The sequence below is a fragment of the Terrapene carolina genome, unplaced genomic scaffold (assembly GCF_002925995.2).
Source record: "Terrapene carolina triunguis isolate 2854851 unplaced genomic scaffold, T_m_triunguis-2.0 Scaffold430, whole genome shotgun sequence".
Taxonomy (NCBI): domain Eukaryota; kingdom Metazoa; phylum Chordata; order Testudines; family Emydidae; genus Terrapene; species Terrapene triunguis.
The window spans coordinates 1,559,730-1,584,085 of NW_020664781.1; the positions used below are offsets into that span (position 1 = coordinate 1,559,730).

General features: G+C 57.0%; 1 protein-coding gene across 1 annotated transcript in view; it reads right to left on the reverse strand.

Moving 5' to 3' along the window:
- Positions 1 to 24,356, reverse strand: part of INPPL1 (inositol polyphosphate phosphatase like 1) — a 64,911-nt gene that overhangs the window by 36,123 nt on the left and 4,432 nt on the right. The window contains exons 2-4 of the mRNA XM_029913052.1: positions 2,375 to 2,438; positions 2,208 to 2,216; positions 1,587 to 1,647 (exon numbers count right to left, since the gene is read on the reverse strand). Of these exons, the coding sequence (XP_029768912.1) occupies positions 1,587 to 1,647; positions 2,208 to 2,216; positions 2,375 to 2,438 (134 nt within the window). The remainder of the gene's footprint in view (positions 1 to 1,586; positions 1,648 to 2,207; positions 2,217 to 2,374; positions 2,439 to 24,356) is intronic.

The window sequence follows — 24,356 nt, forward strand, 5'->3', positions numbered from 1 at the left end:
CTCTATACCAGATGACGGGAGGGTAGCTAATGTGATGCCAGTAAGCCAAACTTCATAGAATCGTAGGACTGGAAGGGACCTTGAGAGGTCATCTAGTCCAGTCCCCTGCACTCATGGCAGGACTAAGTATTGTCTAGACCAGTGTTTCCCAAACTTGGGACGCCGCTTGTGTAGGGAAAGCCCACGGTGGGCCGAGCCGGTTTGTTTACCTGCCCCTTCCGCTGGTCCGGCCGATCGCAGCTCCCACTGGCCGTGGTTTGCTGCTCCAGGCCGATGGGAGCTGCTGGAAGCGGCGGCCAGTACGACCCTTGGCTCGCGCCGCTTCCAGCAGCTCCCATTAGCCTGGAGCAGCGAACCGCAGCCAGTGGGAGCCGTGATCGGCCAGACCAGCGGAGGGGGCAGGTAAACAAACCGGCTCGGCCCACCGTGGGCTTTCCCTACACAAGCGGCGTCCCAAGTTTGGGAAACACTGGTCTAGACAATACTTAGTCCTGCCATGAGTGCAGGGGACTGGACTAGATGACCTCTCAAGGTCCCTTCCAGTCCTACGATTCTATGAAGTTTGGCTTACTGGCATCACATTAGCTACCCTCCCGTCATCTGGTATAGAGGCTGCTTATTACACTTAGTATCACAGTTAGTAGTTCTGCAATTTCACATTTGAGTTCCTGCAGAACTCTTGGGTGATACCATCTGATCCTGGTGACTTATTACCATTTAATTGATAAATTTGTTCCAAAACCTCCTCTACTGACACCTCAATCGGGGACAGTTGCTCAGATTTGTCACCTAAAAAGAATGGCTCAGGTGTGGGAATCTCCCTCACATCCTCTGCAGTGAAAACGGATGCAAAGAATTCATTTAGTTCTCCACAACAGCCTTGTCTTCCTCGTCTGCTCCTTTAGCACCTCGATCGTCCAGTGGCAGCTTCGTGCTTCTGATGATTTTTTTTTTTTTTAATTTTTGCTGTCACTTTTTGTGTTTTTAGCTAGTTGCTCTTCAAATTCTGCCTGGCCTGCCTTACACTTGACAAGCCAGAGTTTATGCTCCTTTCTATTTTCCCCAAAAGGATTGGACTTCCAATGCCTTTCTGCCTCGAACTGCCTCTTTTACTCTGTTGTTTAGCCAGCGTGGCACTTTTTTGTCTATTGGGGCTTTTTCTATAGTTGGGGGATACATTTAGTTTGAGCCTCCATTGTGGTGTTTTTACACAGTTTCCATGCAGCTTGCAGGCATTTCACTCTTGTGACTGTTCCTTTGAATTTCCAGCTAACTAGCTTCCTCATTTCGGTGTAGTTCCCCTTTCTGGGGTGAAACGCTGCTGCTTCTTTGGTATCTCCCCCCGACAGTGATGTTAAATTTAACTACACTGTGGTCACTATCACTGGTGGGGGAGGGGCTGTGACTAGCACTGCGGTGGCAGAGGCAGTGCCCGGTGGGTCAGGGGGGCTGGGGGTGGCACGGCAGTGCCCAATGGGTATAGTGAGGCTGGCATGGCAGTGCCTGGTGGCTGGGGAGGCTGGGGCTGGCACAGCACTCCCTTGTGGCCATGTGTGGGGAGTGTCGGTCTCCGCACAGCCACACACTGTTGTGATCACAGCTGCGGTGTCCGAGGAAGCGCAGCCGGCGCCGTGAGCGCTGCATGCGCTGCGGAGGGCGAGAGGCTGAAGCCCCAGCAGGCCGTTAGCGGGGGCGGCCCGGCTCAGAGCCTGGTGAGCAGAACTGCTAACCACACCCATGGCCCGGAGAGAGCCCGTCGCCCACTGCACTGCACAAGAGCTACCCAGAAATGCAGCCACCTCTGGGGAGCAGGGCAAAAACCCGCTCTTCAGAGGAGCCTCATGGGCCCTGCAATGCCCACACCTCCGTTGTGTGAGGTCTCAGCTGCCAGACACCACCGAATTGGTGGCCCCAGGACTTTCACTGGCGAGGACCCGGCCTCCTCAGAGCCACTACACATCTCAGTCCCTCCTCTGTCCCCTCAGCCAGGGACGGCTGGACCCAGCCCTTAGGGACAGTACCCGAGCTAAGCCCCCCTCTCGGTAGCCAGCCCCCAACGGCCACCGCAGGCACTGAACTCGGACCCTTGAGCTTCAGAAGCGGAGGCTTCTATGGCTTGAGCTAAAGGAGACTCTCAGCCAGCACCACTAGTAGGGCTTTTATCCTTCGTAGCAGCAACAAGTGATCATCGACACCGTACAGCTTACGGCATACGCCTGCGAGGACAGGGAGAGCAGGGGCAACCCCCTGTCCCCAGGACCCTGCCCCATTGCTTGGTTTCGAGATCTGGGCCCAGCAGCGAGGACCCAAGCCCCCGGCAGGAGCTGCACAGGAGCTGCACTAGTCTCGGCACACGGCAGCGAGCGGTCCCTACCTGCACCGCTAGGAAGTCATCCTCATCTGGCAGGATCCGGTAGGTGTGGACGTGCTTCTGGAACCTGAGGCAAGCCGGAAGGAAGAGGGGTTAGAGAGACAGTCACAGAGCCCCGAGAGGCGCAGAGCGGAAGGATGGGCTTGTGGTTAATGCACTAGGCTGGGACTCAGGTGATCGGGGCCCAATTCCCTGCTCTGTCGCTGACTCCCTGTGCAACCCTGGCCAGCCCCATAGCCCCTGATCCTCAAAGGTATTTAGGTGCCTAACTCCCATAGGAGCTAGGCGCCTAAATACCTTTGCACCTTAATCTCTCTCTGCCTCTCTTCCCCATCTTGGACATGGGGATCAGACTTTCTCTGTCCAGCCCTTGTTTACAGGGGCTCGAAGCTACCCAGGATGGGGGCAGTCTCTCGCTGTGTGTCCGTACAGCGCCCGGCGCACTGGGGCCCCAACCTCGGTTACTGCCGCTGGAAGCTACTGCAATACTTCCAGTTGCGCTCAGGAACAGCGGTGCTCCGCCTTTCCACCCACGGATCTCAAAGCCACTTAGGAACGTTAACGAATTAACTGTGGGAAAACGAGGCCCAGACGGGACTCGCCCAGGTCCAGGAACCAAATCGGATAGAAGCCAGGAGTCCTGCTCCCACCCCCACACTGTAGTTATAGGACCATCTTTCCGGTGCAAAAGCACGCCGGCTTCCAATGGGTCTGCCACGGGGACTGAACCAAGCAGCACAAGTCCTGCCAAGCTACGCAACAGGAAGGCCAGCTGCAGCCCCCGAGCGCCCTGCCCCCTCGCAAAGCTCTGGTCCCTTACTGCCAACACAAACCCCGAGTGGCTGGAGGGGGAAAGACACCAGGGGAATTTTTTCACCCTTGTACAATTCAAAAAGCAGTTCAATGCCCTGAATGCAGCTATCGCTGAAGTGCTGCCGGCGGTGTTTTTCAGTGAGCAAAGAGCAGGACAAGGAGGTTACAACTAAAACCGCGTAGCAACCTTAAAAAGCGAGACTGGAGCAAACTGGCGAATGTGTATGTCTAGCACTGCGCTCTGCTAGCTGTTGCAATTGCTCAGCCGTGTGTCATCAGCCCTATAATGCCAGCAACTAAAGGAGAGCCTCTCTTGGCTTGGGTGCCAGGCAACTGCCCTTTTGGAGCAGGAAGATCCGGGTTCTATCCTTACTGCTTCCAGGACATTTTGAATGGCCACAGTGTGCGACTGTTTGTAAGCAGTAACACCTAAAAGCACCATCTGACATCAGAGGCCCATTGTGCTAGGCACTGTACATACACACACACACACACACACACACACACACACACACACACACACACAGTGAGAGTCCCTGTCCCAAACAGCTCCTGGTCTAGAGATAAGACAAAGGACAGGAGGGGAAACTGAGTCACCGAGAGGGGACAGGACTTACTCGGCGTCACCCAGCAGGTCAGCGGCAGAGCTAGGGGAAGAGCCCAGGTCTCCTGACGCCAGCCCTGTACCCACTAGGCCGCACTGCCGCCCACAAACGAATAAAGGAAATTGATGCCCGTGAAGTGCTGTGAGATCCCGCACTGCAAGGGGCTAGAGGCAGGCCAAGGGGGCTGCCAAAGCACTGGAACAAGGGTGCCTTTTAAAGGTAAGTACTTCGGCTTCACTGCTCAGCCCCTCCCACCCCTCCAGGCTCCCCAAAACAGAAGGGGAAATGCACTGGGTCCGACACCGGGCAGCCGCGTTTATTTCACCGGGAACGACGCGCCAGGGAAGCTGCCGAAACAGCAGCCAGCAGGTAAGGGGCAGAGCTGGGCTGATGCTGCAGCTGGCCAGCCAGAAGCAGCCGCTCACAGCTCAGCCTGGCGCGGGCGGGGCTCTGAACCGCGCTGCGCTCCCCCCCCCCCAAATCTGAGCCCGCAGGCGGACGGAGCAGGAGCGGGGGAGGCTGGAAGGATTTGCCCCTCTTGTCCGTCTGTCAGAGGAAGAACGCTTAGGAGAATGGATTCGCGCTGGCTAAGCAGCTTTCCCCCTGCAGGGCGAGAGGATGGGGGCTGCGTATAGACTGCGTCAGACCATCTGGCCGAGGATCCTGTCTCTGACAGTGGCCCCGTCCCACAGCGTCAGGCAGAGTGTCCAGAACAGGGCAATCATGGATTGATCCACCCCTGTCGTCCACACCCGGCTCCTGGCAGTCAGCGGTTTAGGGACACCCAGAGCATGGGGTTGCGTCCCTGACCATCCTGGCCAATAGCTATGGATGGACCTATCCTCCATCAACTTCTCTGATGAGTTTTTGAACCCCATTATAGTTTTGGCCTTCACAGCATCCCCTGGCAATGAGTTCCACAGGTTAACTGTGCATTGTGTGAAGAAGTATTTCCTCTTGTTTGTACTAAAGCTGCTGCCTGTTAATTTCATTGGGTGACCTCTGGCTTTTGTATTGTGCTTGTGCTACCCACTCTCCTTAACCACACCCGTGCCACCCTGGCCCCTTTCCAGAACGCCAACCTTCCTGCTCCACAGCCTTGGGCCAAGAGACTGAAGATGGTTCCTTGTTTCCAGTTCCTTATTCATGGGATCAGCCCCTTATTCGTGGTTCTCAGATCCCTACTCAAAGGTCAACATTATTTTAAAAGGTTTCAGAGCGGTAGCCGTGTTAGTCTGTATCAGAAAAAACAACGAGGAGTCCTTGTGGCACCTTAGAGACTAACACATTTATTTGGGCATCAGCTTTCGTGGGCTATCTGATGAAGTGGGTTCTAGCCCATGAAAGCTGATGCCCAAATAAATGCGTTAGTCTCTGAGGTGCCACAAGGACTACTCATTAATTTTAAAAGAGATCAATGTAAAATTACTTTGATTTTAGATTGTGATAACAGTGGAAATGACCAATGACTGACATACTCATTAGATAAAGAAGCAGCTGGGTTTTGACAGCCGGTACTGATGAAATAAGTCTCGCGTCACTGCGAGTGTCACGTCCCCATGGCCATCAGCCGGTTCTGAAGAAGCTGGGACGTGCCCCTCACCAACCCAAAGCTTCCTCCATCAGCCACGGGCGGCCACTTGTCATGTCCCCATCCCCGGTTCCTTTTCCTTCAGCCTTCCACTCGTTTTGGTGTCTCTCTTCCACGCCCTCTCCAGTTTTTCAATATCCTGTTTGTCGTGTGGACACCAGGAACAGTCGCAACAATGCCAGAGAGAGAGAAAACCACCCTACTCCTCCTGTTTTCACCTCTGTGACAGGGTGTACTTCCCAGACCAGCCCTCCAAGAGCCAAATTAGACCAAGTGGGCCCAATCAGCCAATTGTGCTGCAGACGGGGGAGATTTAGGCTGTGTAGAGGGAGCTCATTACACGGATGCTCGCCTGTAGGGAACACACGTTGGGAATGGGCGACAGGGGTGGATCACTTGATGATGACCTGTTCTGTTCATTCCCTCTGGGGCACCTGGCATTGGCCACTGTTGGAAGACAGGATACTGGGCTAGATGGACCTTTGGTCTGACCCAGTATGGCCGTTCTTATGTAACAGGCGGGGCTTCTATAAAGCCAGGAGGTTGGAAATAGTGCGGGAAGCTGCGGGAGGAAGCCTGCAGTGACCCGCCCTGAGATAAGGGAGCAGGAGCCTGGTAGGAAGGAGTCCAGGGGTGAGAGCAGGAAGGTGGTGGAGATGCAGAGCTGAACTGTTCACCACAGGGCCCTGGACTGGAACCCAGAGTGGAGGGTGGGCCTGGGTTCCCCTCCCACCCACGGTAGGGTGGTGTTTTAAGGGGAGTGGATACGAAGGCTGTCAGAGTCGCTGCTGGAGTGACACAGTGAGGGCAGCGGGCGTGAGGCGGCCTGACGCTGCGCGTGGAGAGAGACCCTGAAAGACCACCCCGGAAGGGGAACCGATGAGTGACCTGGCTGCAGGGTGGAGTCACGAGAAAGGGGCTGCAAACAGACAGACAGACGGAGGGCAACCGCAGGAAAGGGAGTCGGCCTGGCGGAGCTAATCCCCAGAATGGCCAGGATGAGGCACCATCCATTCGCCCGTTTTGCCACAGCATCACACTGGGAGCTCTTGTTCAGTTGCTTGTCCACTTCCTTAGGAGTCGGCTAACGGAGCAGAGCGTACGCTTGTAATGCTGCGGCTGACAGCAAGCTGGGAGGGGTTGCAAGCACTTTGGAGGGCAGGATTAGAATTCAAAAAGGACCTGGATTGGAGAACTGGTCTGAAATCAACCGGATGAAATTCAGTAAAGACAAGAGCAAAGTACTTCACTTAGGAAGGAAAAATCAAACCCAGAACTACACAATGGGGAAAACTGGCCAGGCGGTCATACTGCTGGAAAGGATCTGGGGGTTAGAGCGGATCTCAAATTGAACATGAGTCAACAATGTGATGCAGTGGTGAAAGGGGCTAATATTGTTCCAGGAAGGGCTACTTTTTGAGACCTATCCGTTAGCCACTTCTTAATCCATTTCAAGTGTGCTTTATCAATGCCGTGCGGGTCTCACTTCTGAATCAGAACAGCACTTAAGCCAAACGCCTTACGAACGTCTACGTGCGTCATATCGACTCTATTCTATAGCGGTTCTTACAGCTCACGCCGCCCCATGAGAGCCCCTGCATTAAGCACTGTGAGCCCACACCTGTCACGCGGCATTTGTTCGTTCCTCCTCCCCCCAGGGACAGGCCCATGGGCAGTGGAGGGTCGTGTTTTGTCAGGGTTTCAAGTGTGGTTTTTTAGTTGTTAAATATAGGTTGGGGGGTTTATGACTGAAATAGACCTGTTGCTATGTGTCTATGTTAGAGAAGGCCTGGTCAAAGACATGAGCCTGGCGACTGGAGCAGGAGGTCTGTGATGGTTCTTAGCTCCTGGGGGAGTTCCTTCCAGAGTCTGGGACCGACCCACCCGAAAGTTCAGTCTGCTGCATAGACGAGTTTTATCCTTACTGTAGAGTTCCATTGGGCCCGCGAAGCGAAAGCGTTGACCACAGCCTTTGTTCTGCAGCTTAGGAAATCTTGTAGCTATCCTGGGCCCAGACTACTGAGTGCCTTGAGCTCGGGCTGCAATTCTCCGGGAGGCCAGGTCGGGAGTGGAGGACGGGTGTGATTGCTGGGGAGTTTCCGTACTAGATGGAGTTTCCTGAATGCTGAAGGTTTTGTGCTCAGGTATGCCGTGTGGCTGCAGTCCGGCTGAGCGGTGACAAAGGCATGAACAACTCCGTCCACAAGGATGGGATGGAGTCTCAGGAGACGGCAGAAAGCGTTACTCGCGGCTGTTGCTAGCGGAGCGTCAGCGAGGAATCCAGGAGCGCTCCTAAACTATGCGTCTAATCGAGGAATCGTGGGTGTGAACCTTCACCGACAGGACGCTGCACTGTGGCTGCAAACTCTTCACCTTTATCAGTCAAATGTGTGATGTTGTCAAGGAATGAAATCAGGTTTGTTTACAAGACCTATTTTCTAGAAAGCCTTATTGACTGGAATTAATGATATGCCTGGCCTTTAATTCTGCATGAGACCTGCAGCGTCTCCCAAATTACGCTCCCCCGTAACACCACCACTTCTGTCAACACCTCGGTGCCTACACGGTGTAACTCACCTGGTCTCTGGTTTGACTCTGCGGCCTGTAATAGACCCCACCAGCCCTCTCCTGGGCTTTGTCAGCGAGCACACTGGGCCCTACGCCTTGGGGCTCCGAGTCATCTAACGAGTAATCATGTCTTTTGCCATCCCCCACCCCCACCACCTCCTGTACCCACTCCGGCCTTCCCAAGCAGATTATAACCAACCACGGGAACTGTCCCACCAGGTTTCACTAATGCCGACTCTAATGGGGTTTTTCTCTCATCAGTGAGAAATTCTAACTGCTCCTGCTTGTTACCCAGACGCCTCGTGTGGGTAGACAAGCAACTGAAAACGTCGTCTCTTTGCCACGGCAGTTCAGTTTGTTCCTGACATCCCGAGTTTGAGTTCTGTGCTGCGTTTCCTTCCTCAGCACCCTCCCCTTGTGCTGGTAGTTTAATGCCCAACTGGCTGCTAGCCGAGAAGCCAAGTCCCCTACCTGAGATACACAGGCCGTTCCATTCATACTGCCCCCCTCCCATTGGAATGTGGCCCAATATTCCATAAAACCAAAACCTTTGGCCTCTCAGCCATTGCACAACTAACAGTTCACCTCCAGTATTTTCTGTCTTCTGCCTTCTCGAGCTCACTGAACTGGTAGGATCACCGAGAAGATCTCTCAGACTTGCCTTTTCTTCCAGGCCCTTCCAAGGTGCGTCTATGATCTGTGTAGCTCCATGCGGCGCTGTGTCATTGGTTCCAGTGAGTATCATCATCATCAGTGGACACACGCCGGACAATTCATAATCCCGTCTAATCCTGCGATCACAGCTTGTATCTTCGCTCCAGGGAGGCAGCACGCCATCCCCTTGTCCCTGTGTCCTTGCTGAGTTCTCGGTTCGTTCTTCTAAATATGGAGTTGCCAAGGATGATTGTTTGCATTAATGGTTGAAGAACCTCTCTTGGTTGCTGCTTGTTTCATACTGCAAGGACACCCATCACCTGTGTCCCCTGTAACTTCCTGTTGCATTCCTCCAGAGCCAGGTTCTTCAGTAGTTGACTTGCCGGGTATCTGAAAATGTTTTGCTATGCCTAGCCAGGTTGAATGCCCCCTGGCTCTCTTTCCCTTCTTGGTCACAAATTGCATGAACCCTGCTTTGGTTTCTGCTCTGTCCAATTCCTGTATAGCCCACTGATCCTTCCCCTTGTGGCATCTGTGACGGTGATTTCCAAACCTGGTGTTCCAGGGAAGTCTTTGTTTCCTCTGATGCTACACAATGGTGCAACTGTTTTCTCCTATTCCGTCTTCCAGCAGAAAGGAAACCGTAGCACATCCAAGGCAGGTCCCAGCAGTTGTCCTGTCATCATCCGTACCTGCTAACTGGTGGAGAGCCATTCCTAAACCAGGATTCGCACTCCCTCTCTCAATTCCTACCGAAACTCATCCGGTTTGCTTCTCCTCTTCGCCTGGGAACTGAATCTACTAAGCCTCACTGCTCAGCTCTCTCCCTCGCAAACAGAGACTTCAAACATGGCTCTGTATGAAGGCCTAAGGGTCCCAGTGACAAAGCCCTCCTTGAGACACAAACAGACCTGTCTCACCGGGCCAGGTCAGGGGCCCACAGCCCAGGGACACAACACTCACCGAGAACAACCAACCAACACCCGGAACAAACACGACACTCATCAAGTCCGTCTACCTGCAGGCACCGGATCCGCCGCTTCACCCGCTGGCCCCTCCTGTGGCCCCGCAAAAGGGTGTGTACATGTGTGGGGCGGGGAAGACGGCTGGGGACAGGGGCCACAAATTTTTGCAAAGAAAAATTTTCAAGTCAGGGAGTTTCCCATTTCAGCTACATCAGGACAACTTCACCGCTGTGGGGACGTGTCACAGACTTGTTCTGCCACATACAGACAGACAAAGCCCAGCTCCCTCATCAACCTTTCCTTGCACAACAGATGCGGGGCGAGGGCACGACACGAGGGCAGAACAAAGCTTCGGGTCAGCAGGGGACTTGTCCCGGCTCCTTCAGAACGGTCTGACGGTCACGGAGACGTGTCACTTGGGGGATGGCCCACGACTGACTTTCTCATGCGCATCCCATCAAATCCCAGCTCCTTATTCCATTGGAGCTCGATGAGATGTCTCAAAAGGTAATCTTAGAGGGAAAGATTTTTAAATGATTTTGGCTTCGGACAATACAAAACTACTCAAGATAGTTAAGACCCAGGGAGATGGTGAAGAGCTACAAAAGGGATCTCACAAAACTGGGTGACTGGGCAACAAAATGGCAGATGAAATTCAATGTTGACAAATGCAAAACATAATCCCAACTATACATATAAAATGATGGGGTCTAAATTAGCTATTACCACTCAAGAGAGAGATCTTGGAGTCATTGTGGATAATTGTCTGAAATCATCCACTCCATGTGCAGCGACAGTCAAAAAAGCAAACAGAATGTTGGGAATCATTAGGAAAGGGATCGATAATAAGACAGAAAGTATCATATTGCCTCTATATAAATCCATGGTACGGCCATATCTTGAATGCTGTATGCAGTTCTGGTCGCCCCATCTCAAAAAAGATCTACTGAAATTGGAAAAAGTGCAGAGAAGGGCAACAAAAATGATTAGTGGCATGGAACAGCTTCCCTATGAGGAGAGATTAATAAGACTGGCACTTGGAAAAGAGACTAAGGGGGGATATGATTGAGGTCTATAAAACCATGACTGATGTGGAGAAAATGAAGAATGAAGTTTTATTTACCCCTTCACATAACACAAGAACCAGGGGTCAGCTGATGAAATGAATAGGCAGCAGGTTTTAAACAAACAGGAAGGTTCTTCACACAACACATAGTCAACCTGTGGAACTTGTTGCCAGGGGATGTTGTGAAGAGCAAAAGTCTAACTGGGTTCAAAAAAGAAGTAGATGAGTTGAAGGAGGATTGGTCAATCGATGGCTATTAGCCAAGGTGGCCAGGGATGCAACCCCATGCTCTGGGGGTCCCCAGGCCTCTGACTGCCAGAAGCTGGGACTGGCTGACAGGGGCTGGATCACTTGATGATTGCCCTGTTCTGCTCATTCCCTCTGCAGCACCTGGCACCAGTCTCTGTCGGAAGACAGGACACTAGGCTCCACGAACCATCGGCTGACCCATTAGGGCCGTTCGTATGTTCTCATGTAATAAGGAACTGGGAACTCCGGATAAGGAGCTGGTACCATGAATAAGCAGCTGGGAATAAGTCACAGGCCTCTGCCACATGAGCTAAGGAGACACTATTGGCTGGTCCTTTGTTCTGTCGACAGACCAGCCCTGGAGGACGACGTCACACCCACTCCCAAAGCCAGAGCCCCTAGTGGGCGCGGTGATGTGCTGCCAGGGGGCTCCCCCGCCAATCTCCTGCTTCGGCTGGTGATGTGTGCCACAGGTGCCCAAGACCACCTCCCTCCTGCCCCCAGCCTCAGTCGCAACTTGGCACCGACCATGCCTGGTGTTTAACCTTCAGTGTGAACCGGCCTCTCCCCACTGGCCCTTGGGTCAGCAACCCGCGGAGGGGCAAGGTCGGGGGCAGGATGCGGGCCAGAGGGTGGGGCAGGGCTCCCAGCATGGCGAGGTGGAGCCAGTTAGGATAAGGTTCCCACCTCTGCCCCCAGTCCTAGTGGCTGGAAACGTCCCCCTTCTCCAGCCCGGCTTCCCGTATGCCCCCCCCTCGTGCATCCTCCTCTCCGAGGGGAGACTGGCTTCCTAGGAGTTCAGTGCAGATCGCCAGGCCCCACAGTGACCCAGCAGTGTGCGCCGTTCCAGCCCCAGCCCTGGGAGCACGGCTCAGACCACATCAAAGGCAGGGCGGTGCCGTTACTCTCCTCCACCCAGCGGAGCTGCCCAGGGCCCCACGAACATCGCCAGGGTGACGGCAGGTCCCCCGAGGATGGGGGGGGCAGCCTGCGTGTGCCACTGAGTCAGCGGTTCCGCTGGCCTCCAACCAGCCCTCACGTGGACAGAGCTTTGCGAGACAGGGGCCAGGCCCCTCCAGCGGAGGGCAGGAGCTGTAAGAACCTGCATAGAACAGGATCGGATAAACGGCTCCATTGCCCGTCACTACAGGCCCTGTCCTGTGGATGGGGAAAAACAGGTTCCCACTTGCTGCTGGGCAGAAGCTACAGCTCCCCCCGGGGCTCTGTGTGTGCAGATAACCCCGTGGTATCAGAGTGGGGACAGACTGGGGAAACAGAGTCACAGCCCCTCTCCTGGCCCCTTTCACACCCGGCCCTTATGATCTGCTTGAGCGTCGACTGTACATTCTCCCAGGCTGGGGCTGTGTTTGAGTCTGTGAGCCAGGTTACCCCCCCTGGTTTTAACTCCCCCCCTCCAACCCGCAGCATTTAGCCCTTCATGACATTTGCAAGGTTCCAGGCAAACGCCTGGCGCCGGTAAGCGGATTGATGGGGATGGTTCTCTGGACCCAGCTGGGTTGGAGCAGCCGCGGCATTGTCCCAGCACCTGCCGGACGAAGGGCTCCGGGCGGCCAGGAAGTTATTTATTTTTCAGTGGAAGCTCGCAGGAACCAGGGGCCGTGAACCAAGCTGGTGGGGCGACGAGGAGGTGTTGAGAGATGGGCTGCAGGACACCCCCGTGACCCACGGAAGAACGGGCTCGACCCCAGAATGCACCAGGCTTCCTGTGCCAGCCAATTCCAGCCAGCCCTGGCTACTAGCCCCAGAGAGGCCCCTCTGCTTTGCGGGTGGGGGGCGGGATCGCTAGGCGGACGGAGGGAGGGAGGCGGGGGTAGAAACATGTGGCAGACGCACAGTTCCCAGCATGAGGCACGTCAGATTCAATGCCACGTCGCGTGCCGCTGATGGCAAGACGCCCACCCACACCTACAGGGCCCACGGCAGGAGGGCTAAGCGCTCACCCACACACACTGCCAGCCCCACCGCCCCCTCCTAATGGGATTTCTCAGGGCTTCAGAGAGGGAACCCCTTGCCACCTCTGTCGTAAGCCCAGAAGGCAATGATGCCCCAGTGGCAAGGAGGAGACAGCTAAGGGGGCTGCACATGGCCCCACGTACAGAATCCATCAGGATCCCAAGCCCCACAGCTAGCAGCTGGCTGGAGGTCCCTCAAGGTGACTCGACCTGAAAGCGCGGGAGGGGACGAGCGGGGCTGAGAGGCATCAAAGTGACTTGGCCACAGGACGTTAGACCGCACACTCTCTCACTGTGACCGCACGCCGGCCTCTTTCACCCTTGAGGAAGGAAATCTAAAAATACCGACTGTATTTAAATGCACATGAAAAAAAAGACAAAAGGGCAGGGAAATTTCAGTGGGTAAGGCAGGGTTTGCGGACAGCGGATCCCAGACTCAAGACAAGTTATTCTGCTTTGTTCTAACTCAACGGGACACTCAGGACTTACCCCTACGGGGACGAGTCAATGCACTTAACAGCCCAGGTTGCTTACTTCCCATTCAAGACGGGCCCGACCCAGAACACCAGATCCAGCCACCCCCACCAACAGCAGGGATGGATTGCTGAGCTGGCTGTTCCAGAAGAAACCAGCCCCTGCTACTGAGCTAAAAGAGGATCTTTATCAGCTGTTCGCAGTCCCGGAGCTATGACACACAGCTGATCATATAGTTGACCTAATTCTGATTCCATCCACTAGAGGGCAGTGATTCACACACACACACACACACACACACACACACACACACACACACACACACACCTCCTAGCAAATACTTTGCTAACAATAACCAAGCAGTCCCACCGCCAACACGGGAGGTCGAGAGAGCTAGAATTTGGTTGTGCAAAGCATCAGCTCCACCGACACACAGAGCCACAAGCGTCAAACCATGCCTGGATCTTCCCCAAGAATGGGGAGACCGCCCCTGCTGGGGACCTGTGTGCACAGGAGACTGTTTCACGAAACCGCCGAAGGAGACAGAGGCTTCCACTAATTGTGTATCTGATGGACACACCCGCCACGCAGGAAAGGATTACTTTAGCCCGATCGGGAACGTGCACCTCGTGTCACCTCACAAGGGCGGGAGAGTAGATCGAGCAGTGTGGTGTTACGGGGAAGGCACTTTGGATGGATCAAGTGCTAGGAGGGCCTGATTTTCTCACAGCACCATGACAGGGGCAGAGTTAAGGGTATTTGGATCCTTGACTGTGAAGGTCCATCCCTTATTGGGTATGTCTGGGAAAGCAGGGGGAGAGAAGCGGGTGAGGGGCAGCACTGCTCTGTGGATGTGTCACTGGCATAGGATTCCCTACGCCAGTCTGCCCCACAGATTGCAGAACCTGACTTCACAGCGAGCCCCAGCTGAGGGGAAGCAGGCAGCTCCCCAGGAAGGGCAGAAGGTGGGTGCAGGAACGGGAGGGAGAACCAGGCATAAGTGGGGAATCAAGCCCCGCTGGGGAAAGCCAGGCGGGAAACGCAGGGAGTGAGGACAGGGAGCCCTGGGAAAGACCCTGACTAAAGCAGGGAGAAGATTGGGAGACCCAGAGGGTGGGGCTAGGAAGTGGCCCAGGGAAAACCTCTGGTAGAGGGGCAGCCCTAGCCGTGTAGTACGGAGCCCCAGGCCGGAGGGTGACTGGGTCCTCCTCCCTGCCCCCAGGAAGGGGGGCTGCAGGCTGAGCCAAGGAGAGGCGAGGAAGGGCCTCAGAGAAGGCGGAAGGATTTTGTTTGTGTAAAAGACATTTTTGGACATTTTCAGCCAGCCGTGAGCCCGGCCGGGGTGGGTCACGATGGCGACCTGGCTGGAGTGCCGAGTCACTGGAAGAGAAACCAGCACCGCTCTAGAGAGACCGTCGGCGGGGGTGAGAGAGCTGCTACGCCACGCCTGGCCACAAGGGGGCACCGAGCGATGAGTGGACTTGTTGGCCCAGTCGCCCAAGTTAGTGCAGCCCCGAGACCACTCAAATTTACACCGGACTACGGCAGACGGGTCCCCAGGGCCAGGAGCTGTAGGAAGCTCCCTGACATCTCCCCATGCCCCTGCAAAGAGCTGAGTTCAGCCAGAGGGGAGAATTTAGCCCTTAATCTCTCTGTGACTCAGCTCCTCTTCTGTGAAATGGGAATAATAATCCTGGAGAGAGTTCCCACGCGGGCTCAGCCCCGGGGGCCGCCCAGCCCAGGCTCCTGGCTCCGGCAGTGGCCAGCATCAGCCGCTTCCGAGGAAAGTGCGAGATCCCCGCAGCAGAGAGGGGTGGGGGAATCTGCCTGAACATTGAGGGCACGTCTACGCTGGAAACTTCAGTCAATCTATGATAGGTTCACGTCCACAGAGCCCCAATATAAGTAACCCGCAGTGTCTACTGCATGGCTCTAAGTACACCCACCTAAGCCCTACGCCCCTCGTGGAGGTGGAATGTCGTTGGCGTAGCAGGGCACTCACGTCAGCGGGAGCAAGGCTGGAGCGCACACCCTGACATAACGAGGTCGACGGACGCTGCCTTACCTAGACCTAACTCTGCAGCGCAGACCAGGCCTAAGTCTCATCCTGCTTTCTGATCGTTACAGAGCAGCTCGAGCCCTGAAGCCTGAGGTTTAATATCGCTGCCAAACCGTCTGTTGGCATTAATTATAACTCTGGTTATTCTTGTTCTCCATGTGACCGTCCACGCCCCCTTTCAACCTTGTTAAGATTTTGCTCTTGATGACTTCCTGTGGCAGGGAGTTCCACAGTCTGCGTACACGTGGGGTGAGAAAGTGTTTCCTTTCGTCAGCGTATTGTAACACCTAGTGTGTTTTCTCACAGCTGCACCCGGAGCAGAGGGCTGCTGGCTGCAGGACGCCCAGGTCCTTTCCCAGAGTTGATGCCGTTAATTTAGAACTCTGGAAGGTGTATGACCAGTTTAAGTTTTTCCCTCCAAGATGCATTACTTTGCCTTTATCGAAAGTGAACTTCATTTGCCATTGTTCCCCTAGATTGGTTCGGTCTCTCTGAAATGCCTCACCGTTCTCTCTAGCCCTAACTAACCTACATAATTTTGTGTCATCTGTACATTTTGCCCCTTCACTGCTCACCCCGTTAAAGGTGGGATTTCACCCTTAGATCCCCCCCTTGAGTCTCCCCCCACACACCCTGGTGGCCATGCGGAGCCATGGGGTATGTGCCTGCCTCAGTTTCCCCAATGGGCTGGCAGTGAGTTCAGTGAGGCTTTTCTGCCGTGAACAGTGCCCCTTCAGAGGTCTGGTTTATTTAACCAAAGGTCAAACATGGCACACACGCAAACTTCCCCCCAGCATCCTAACCAGGAGGGGCCAAGTTAACGTTGGTCTGTCTGTTCCCCTGCAGCCAATCCGTCTCCTCCGTCCAGCCTCCTTACCAGTAAAACCCTCTTGGCCCAGGACCCCCTTCTAGAGTCTGGCCTCTTGCCATCATCTGGGGAAGGCTGCCCCCTGGATTCGGGCCCTGCAGAGGTCAAGCTGCGCAGCTCTCTCGGCAGTGGTGGGTAGTTCCTCTGGAGCACCGCTCCGAAGATCCCCTGAGTAGCCCCTCTTCTCAGGACCTTCCTGACTGAGTCCTCGTTACCCGTCATTAGACCTAGGCGTCCAGTGGCCGGGGCCGGCTAGGGGCAGCCCAGAGCTGTAGCCACATGTGCACGGGTGGCCGGGAGGTCTATCAGTATCAGAGGCAATCCCGGGCAATGGTCAGAGTTCTTGCAGGGGTCCGTAGCTGGAGGATCCAATGCGACAGGCTGGCTCAGGGGGTTGGAGAGGCAGGATCCGGCAGCAACTGGCAAACAACAGTTTCCTCTTCCTCCCGGGGCCTTTCTGACGTGCCGGCAACCTATGAGCGCGCTGCCTGGCCACGCGGCCCGGGGCAGGCTGCTGTGCGTCTGCAGCCGTTAGCAGGAAGGCTGCTGGGCAGGGGCAGTGGTTTGGGGCACCCTGGTGGCGCAGCGGCTAAAGCTTCCCAGGTTCGAAACCTGACCGTTCCTTAGCAACCGGCCTCCCAGCCACACACCTGAGGACTCCGAGGTGGCTCGGGGTGGGCTGGTTCTCCTCAGCGGAGCCTGTCCCAGGAAAGCTGGGTCTCCGACCCCTCAGGGCCAACTACTCTATGACTCTCCCCTGCCCAGATTGTTAATAAATACATTAAACTACACGGGGCCTACTACAGAGCCTTGAGCCCTCCACAGGGCGCCTGCTGCCATGATGGAAATAGACCATTTCAGCCTATTCTTCATTCCCGTCTCTAGCCAGTCGTCCGTCCATGACGATACTTTGGCTCTCACCTGCCGCTACTTAGGCCGGCTCCGCCCTTAAAATTTAGGTTGACGTCACTACAAAGCACGGGGTGTGAAAAATCAATATGCCTGAGCGCTGTAGCCATGCCAACCTAACACCCAGTGTTGATGATCTCGGTCGGGGTCCCTGCAGTGCCTGGCCCATACGGGGGCCCCCGATCTCGGTCAGGGTCCCTGCAGCGCCTGGCCCATACAGGGGCCCCTGATCTCGGTCGGGGTCCCTGCAGCGCCCAGCCCCTACGGGGGCCCCCGATCTCGGTCGGGGTCCCTGCAGGGCCCGGCCTATATGGGGGCTCCTATCTGAGTTGGGATACAGGCTGCGCCCAGCACATCTGGGGTTCCTGATCTCACTCTCAGCCTCTAGGCACTACCATAACACACAGAATGGTTTGTTCTATGATGAATATGTTAGAAATATCCTTTAAACTCACTCCCCACCCACTAAATCCTGCTAAAGCATGCGCAGGGGGCTGAAGAGCGCAAGATACGAGAACATCTTCTGCTTTGAGATCCCTCGGGCGACCCCCCTGCGCTTAGGAATGACCCCAGGGCACCTGAGCTCCCCTCACGAGCATACCGGTGGCCTCGCCAGCCCCGGGCTGAGGCACACTGAGAGGCTAATGGGTGGTGCTCTCCCTGCCGTAGCGCAGCCAAGGCCTGGGAATCAGTAAGGCCTAGTGGCCAGATCACTGCAGAGGGCTCTAGGAGCCCCAGGTTCTAATCCTGGCTCGGTCAATGCCAGGGGTGAGTCACTCTTCTGCTCTGTGCCTCGGTTTCCCCGTGGGGACGATGATACTGGCCTTCCTCAGTAAAGTGCTTTGAGATCCCCAGATGCAGAGTGTTGCTGTTATGAAAGGGGAAGTTTCAGGGCTGGTGCCTTTCACTTTGATCCCTGAAGCATGTAAATCAAGGGCAATTTGAAAGTCAGTTTCGAATTTAATGATCTGTTTGCTGGTAAGAACCTGCCGGGGAACAGGGGACGCCCCCTTCCAGTAAAGATCTGCATGAAATCTGGCAGCCCTTCTGCTTTCTACTTCCTGCCTCTCTCCTTCCCAGCCCCTGCCCCGGCTTCCCTTTGCGTCCAGTTAACACAATACCAGCCGTCCGCGGGCGGCCCTGAGCTGCCTTCTCATGAACTCCCTGCAGATCAGCGGGGTCAGGCCAGGGCTTGGAGAGAAGATTTCCAAGGGTGATGCAGGAAACAGGGCGGGTGACTCGGCACCCGGCGCTCTGACTCAGCCCCTTCCGTTCAGCCTCTACGGATGAATTACTGACTCGTGCAGTTGTGTTTGGAATGCGAAGGCAGAGGGAGCGCGGAGGGCGGCCCGGGATTCTGCTAGTGTAGCCTAGGGGGCGCCATTCTTGGAGAAGAGGGCCCAATCCCCTGAGTTTATTCGATCCCCTGGACCAGCCACAATAGCCTGGTCAGCGTGGTCAATTTCCCCTGCAGTTTTCAAATGGATCCACTATAGTCTTCTTCACCTTCCTGTCCTGAACCGCTGAGCAGTGACGCTGTGTGCTGGGAAACAACGGTTATGCTTCACCCCAGAGGTGGCTGCATCTCACACCCTTCCATGAATCAGAAACTAGGGCTGCCATAGAGCGAGAGCGACACTCCGGCCTGGAGAGCCTGAAGGCTAAATAGACAGAGGGGAGAGAAGCACGGAGAGGGATAGTGCCCAAGGTCACCCAGCAAGTCAGAGGCAGAGCCATGGATAAATCCAGGTATCCCGAATCTCCGTCCAGGGACCCTCCCCACCAGGACACGCTGCTGGATTGAAGAGCCCGGGGCCGTGATCCATTGCAAAGACGTACCCTGAGCTGTGAAAACAAGACGCCTGGCTAGACGCCAGCTCAGCCTGTGCAAACTTCCTTCCGCCGGCTCCAACTCCCACGGGCATCCCATCTGCTTGCCACGCCAGAATTCCCTGCTCTGGGCCGGCACTCGCTCCCGCCCAGAGGCCCGCAGGGGACACGGGCACCTCACAGGATCAGGAGAGCGAGCGCAGCAGAACACGCCCCCCCCCCAAAGGGGCCCCAGAGATGCCAGGGCAGGGGGCGGCGGGAATGAGGGGGCGAGTGCAGAGTCCGAGAGGGGGCCCCCGACCCCTTTCCTAGCTCCACGCTGTCGAGGGACCTCCGGTATCAGCTGTTCCCAGGAGGATGGTGAAAACTATTCCACAGCCCTTCCATGCACAGGGCCCACCCCTCTACCCGCATGAACCCTCCCAGCCCTAATGGCAGCCGGGGGAGGGGTGGCAATTCTCCATTTTCAGAAGGGGAAACTGAGGCACGGAGCCGAGACAGTCGGTGGAAGAGCCAAGAATGGAACCCAGGAGCCCAGCTGCCCCTATTCTAACCACACCCCGCGGCTCCAGCTTTGAGAGCCGACACTGGCACAAGCTCACCCGTCTGGTGCAGCCCCAGAGGCATACCCCCCTTCCTCCCCCCCATGCCCACACTGAAATACCCGCCTGGGCGGGGAGCCCCGGCCAGATGCTGGGAGAGCCGCGCCGTATTCTGCAGGCTCCAGCTTCTCCCCTGACTCAAGGGCCGGTGGGGCCCGTCGAAGTCACATGCTGCTGAGGGCTCCCGGAGGGCCGAGTTACTGATCTCTTAGTGACTAATCCCACCCTGACAGCCAGTGACTCAGCTCCAGCGGGCAGCTGAGCAACACAGAGGCCCGCTGTGCTGAGTCGCCAGCTATTTCTTACACCCCGAGCTCCCAGGGCTGGAGACTGGCTGCAGTCGGGCGGCGGCAGGGCCCAGATGACAGACCGGGCGTGCTGAGGCGCCTGAGCTATTTTAGACGCTTGGAGGAAAGGAACGAGAAACAAGAACCCGCTGGGAGCTGCGGGGCTACACAGTGGAGTCCTGGGCTTGGCTGGTGGTACCGAAATACAAATGACCCTTAGTCAGAGGGGAAGGGAGTGAACCACCTCAGTCACACCAGGGCTGCAGCAGTGAGAGAAATGACAGAGCTGCCGCCTGGAGCAAGGCACTAGGATGTAAGACTGGTCGAAGAAAACGCGCTGCGTCATTAACCCGTGGAACTCATTGCCACAAGAACTCTGCCGGAGTAAAGACCGTTATTGAGAGAAGAAGAATCTCTGCAGTTACAGTAGACAGGATTAAAATGCATAAGGGATATAAATCCTCAGGCTTCAGGGCTTAAGCCAGCCACTGCCTGATGGGTCAGGAAGGATCTCTCCCCTATAACTGCCTAGCTCTGGGGGGGTGTCTTCCTCTAAAGCAGCTGGTCCTGGCTGCTGTCAGGACATCAGCTCTGCTCTGACGCCGCATGGCCATTCCCATCCCTGCAGTTGGGGGTGGGGGGGGATGGGGGAGTACCAGGCTGGGGACGCAGGAGTGTTGGGAATGACTGGATCCTGGGGTATGGGGTTTGGGGCAGCCAGCACTGGCCAGGCCCTCCCTGACATTAGGAGCTCATCAGAGCCGGACAGGCTGGATAATCTGTGCAGTTTCCCTGAGCCTCCATGCTGGGCTCCATGCGGCTGGCGCGGACGATGATTCAACCAGGCAGGGGAGGGGAGGGGAGGGGAACTCTGCCGCTCCGGAGCCTGGGGACCGGCTGACGACAGAGGAATGCCGCGGCTCAGCAACCTGGCTCCAAGCCTCCCAGCTGTGGGGCTCGGGCCATCTCCACTCCGGCAGCCCGGCGCGGCCGTCCGAGCTGCCGGCGCTGGCGGCTTTGTTCTGTAAATCGATACGGCAGAACCCTCTGCGAGAGGAATGTCTCCCCCCCCGCCGAGCGTGGGTGGGCACCTGGGCAAAGATCCCCTCCCCCGCCCCCATCCCGTGCTAATGCCCTCTCCGACTGCTGCGCTGCAAGGCGATCAGCTCACGGAGTCAGGAGCGCCCCTCAAAGGCCCAGGGTGCCTGGGTGCATGCCCTTGGATTCAGCTGTGATCCTCTCACTTGTCTGCCCTGGGGCCAGGTGGCAGAAAAAAAGGGTCTCCTCTCCTGCTGATTTCAGGGTCTGGCTGCGCCCCCGCGGCAAGTGCCAGCAGGCACCGCGGTATTGCTCCCTGGCGCCTGCCCCGGGGGCAGCAGGCCTGCGGGTCAATACCTGCTCTGTTAGCCAGATCGATGCGGAGGACGAGTCAGAGCCAGACAATAATGGCGAGGGGGGAAGGCCGGCCAGGGGCTTTGCCTGGGGAGAAGGCGGGGGGGAGGGAAGGGGGCAGATGGGGCTCCTGCAGGCTTTTCCAGTGCTGGGGGAACAGCCTCGCAGGGAAGAGGTCACGGATCAGCAAGCTAGAGCACCCCTCCCCCCACAGACGTAGGTAGATCGAAGGCTCTGATAAGACTATTGCCCTAACAGCTGAGTGCTCCGCTATCGCTCCTCCAGTGCTGGGCCTCCCAGCTCTTTGGGGCAGGGAGTGTCTGGGTTTGTACAGCGCCCAGCGCAACAGGGCCCTGCTCTGTGCATGGGGCGCCCGGGTGCACCATGCTGCAGCTAAAGAACAATACCGGTATTACTCCCACTGGGCAGCTGGGACACAGACACACTGGGACATGAAGTGACTTGCCCATGGTCACACGGAGTCCGGGGCAGAGCCGAGAGCTGCCCAGCGGCCTCCCAACCTGGCACCAGAACCCCCTAGGCTGTCCTTCCTTCAGGGCCAAGCCAGCGCTGCAGCCTCGACCGGCTCGGCTAAGCCAAAACCCGGAGCCTTCAGAGCTCGCCGCTGATTTCTCCGTCACGCTTTCTATCACGGCTCCCTGGATAAAGGGTTAACGAGCCGTTCGCAGATTAATCAGTTCCTGAAACCCTCCCGCGCACCCTCCCCCGAGGCACCCGTAACCACCCGCCACTCGCGTCCATTAATCATTAGTCAGCCTTTCCGAAAGGGAACCTCCCCAACCAGAGCCATCAGTTTGGATTTTCACACTGACCCCCAGGGGCGCCGGCTCCTCCCGGGACAGGGGGGCGAGGCGTGGCGGGGGGGAGACGGCCACGTTTAAAGATCTCCCCGGGGGCCACTGGGGCATCTGTGCAGGTGGAACCCTGCGAAGGGTTAAGGAACCCGCTTGCCTTCCTGTAACCCAGGAACACTCCCTGTCCGACTTCTGCGCCAGGGTTATTTTTAGGTCCCAGCAGTAGTTTATTTTCCCCTCCGCGTTTCTTGCACGTGCAGCGCCAGGCGGCCTCCGTGCCCTCTCCCTCGGTGGAAAGCCCACACAGAGCTGCCGGGATCCAGGGACAGGCAGCAGACCCAGGCCCGGAGAAGCCCAGCCAGCAGCTGGGTCAGAGCAGGGCAGCTTGCCCAGGTCTCTGCCGGCCATTTGCCTGGATGGAGACGTGGGAGCGGGCAAGGCAGAGGCAGCTAGTGAAGGGCTCCAGCCTCCGTCCCTTCTGAGCCGTCGGTTTGAATCCAGCCCAGGGCTGCAGTCATTTACAGACACCACCAGGCCCGGACTGTCCGGCGGCCTAGCTGAAGCGAGTTTGAGGCCCAGCGGACAAGTGCCCCCACCACATCGCGCGGCTGGGGAGGGGATGGGTCTCGGCCAAGCAGTGACAGAGCAATGGAAACTCGCGTGCCCCCTGCCCCAGCAAGGGAGAAGGTCCAGTCCAGCCCCTGCAGCGCAATCTCTGGGGCTCTCCTTAGGCCCCAAGGAGACACAAAGCTACCACTGAGGCAGTAGCCCGGTGGTAATGAGCCCGAAGAGGGGGTGGAAAGCCCGGGGGGCTCTCCATGGGGAAGCGGGGGGAGGGGGAGAGCCCTGCGTAATTAAAGCTGGCCCTTCTCCGTGCGGCGCAAAGGAACAGAGCGTTCTCACCACAGCACAAAGGCACCATGCATGAGGGGAGGGAGCGGGCAGACTCGGCACGGTTCCCAGGGCAGCAGCTGGAGCTGAAGCGTGTTTGCAAAGAGAGGAAATTGCTTTTCCAGGGCCAGCCCTTGGGGGCTCCAAGGCCAGGGGGAGCTCGCAGGAGGCGGGCAAAGAGTCAGGGTGCCCAGAGCACCCAGCCCAGCCCCGGCGCTGTGGGCTGAGCGGCAGCACGGACTAGTGGCTAGAGCACAGGGCGGGGGGGCAGGAGGGGCGGGATTCACAAAGATCGGCTGCTAAACGCTGAATCCCGCAGCGCTGAGCTCCCAACCCAGCTTTGCCCTGTGGCTTTCGGCAAGGCACAAGCTCGCCTGAGCTCCCTCCAGCGCGGTAGTTCTCAAATATTTTCTGTTCCAGGACCCCCTTCCCCACCAGAACTCATGGGGCCCTGCTCTCGGTCCCGGCGGTGCTGTAAAACTTCCACTGACTGGCCCGTGGGCGGGCGATTTCTCCGCTCGCCCCAGGGCAGATGCAGAGTCACTCGAGTGCCCGCCACGGGCGCTGTGCTACTAACGGGGATTTTCCTACGGCGCAGGCAGCGTTCCAGCCGCGCCGTTGCTCATGCCGCACGGCATCCCCACTGCCACCCAAATCTCCGCACGTCCCCCAACGCGGTGGGTCCTCACTGGCGTCCGGCTCTGCACAGCACCTCGGAAACACCCCCACCCCCCACCCCGAGCAGCGCTGACTAAACAAGAGTGAGAGAATCACGGAACTGACCCACGAGGCGACAGAAAATCGCCAGGTCATTTCCTCCGGCGCTACCGCGTGAGCGGACCTCAGCCCTGCCCACACAACCCCGCCCAGCCTGGGTCCCCGGCAGAACCAGCACCTCTAAAGCCAGCACAGCCCTGCTCGGGCGCCGAGGGGCCGTACGGGAGGATCGTCTCCGCTCTCTGATTGGAAGGGATCGGTACAGATCCCCAGACCTTTGCGACGAGGGCGGTCGCAGGCAGATGACTGGCTTGGCTTGGGGCAGATGGATTTTGTAATCAAAGCACAAAGCAGAGACACTTGCTGCTTGGCTCACGGAGGGAGGACAGATTCATTGCTCGGGGGTGCCAGCCTGAGCCCAGACGGCTCCCAGGCGGGTTTTGCGGAAGCTCTGGCTGCACCCCTCTCCCAGAGTCCAGACATCACGGGCCACCTGTTGAGTTAGGAATCAGGGGCCCGAATGGCTGACTGGCAAAGCGCCCAGAGATCCCTAGACTTCAAGAGGGCCCCAATCCCACAGCCACACATCGCAATGTGTTGGCAGAATACCCCCAGCTACCTGAGGCTTCCAAGGTGGTCACCACCTGGTCCCAGCAC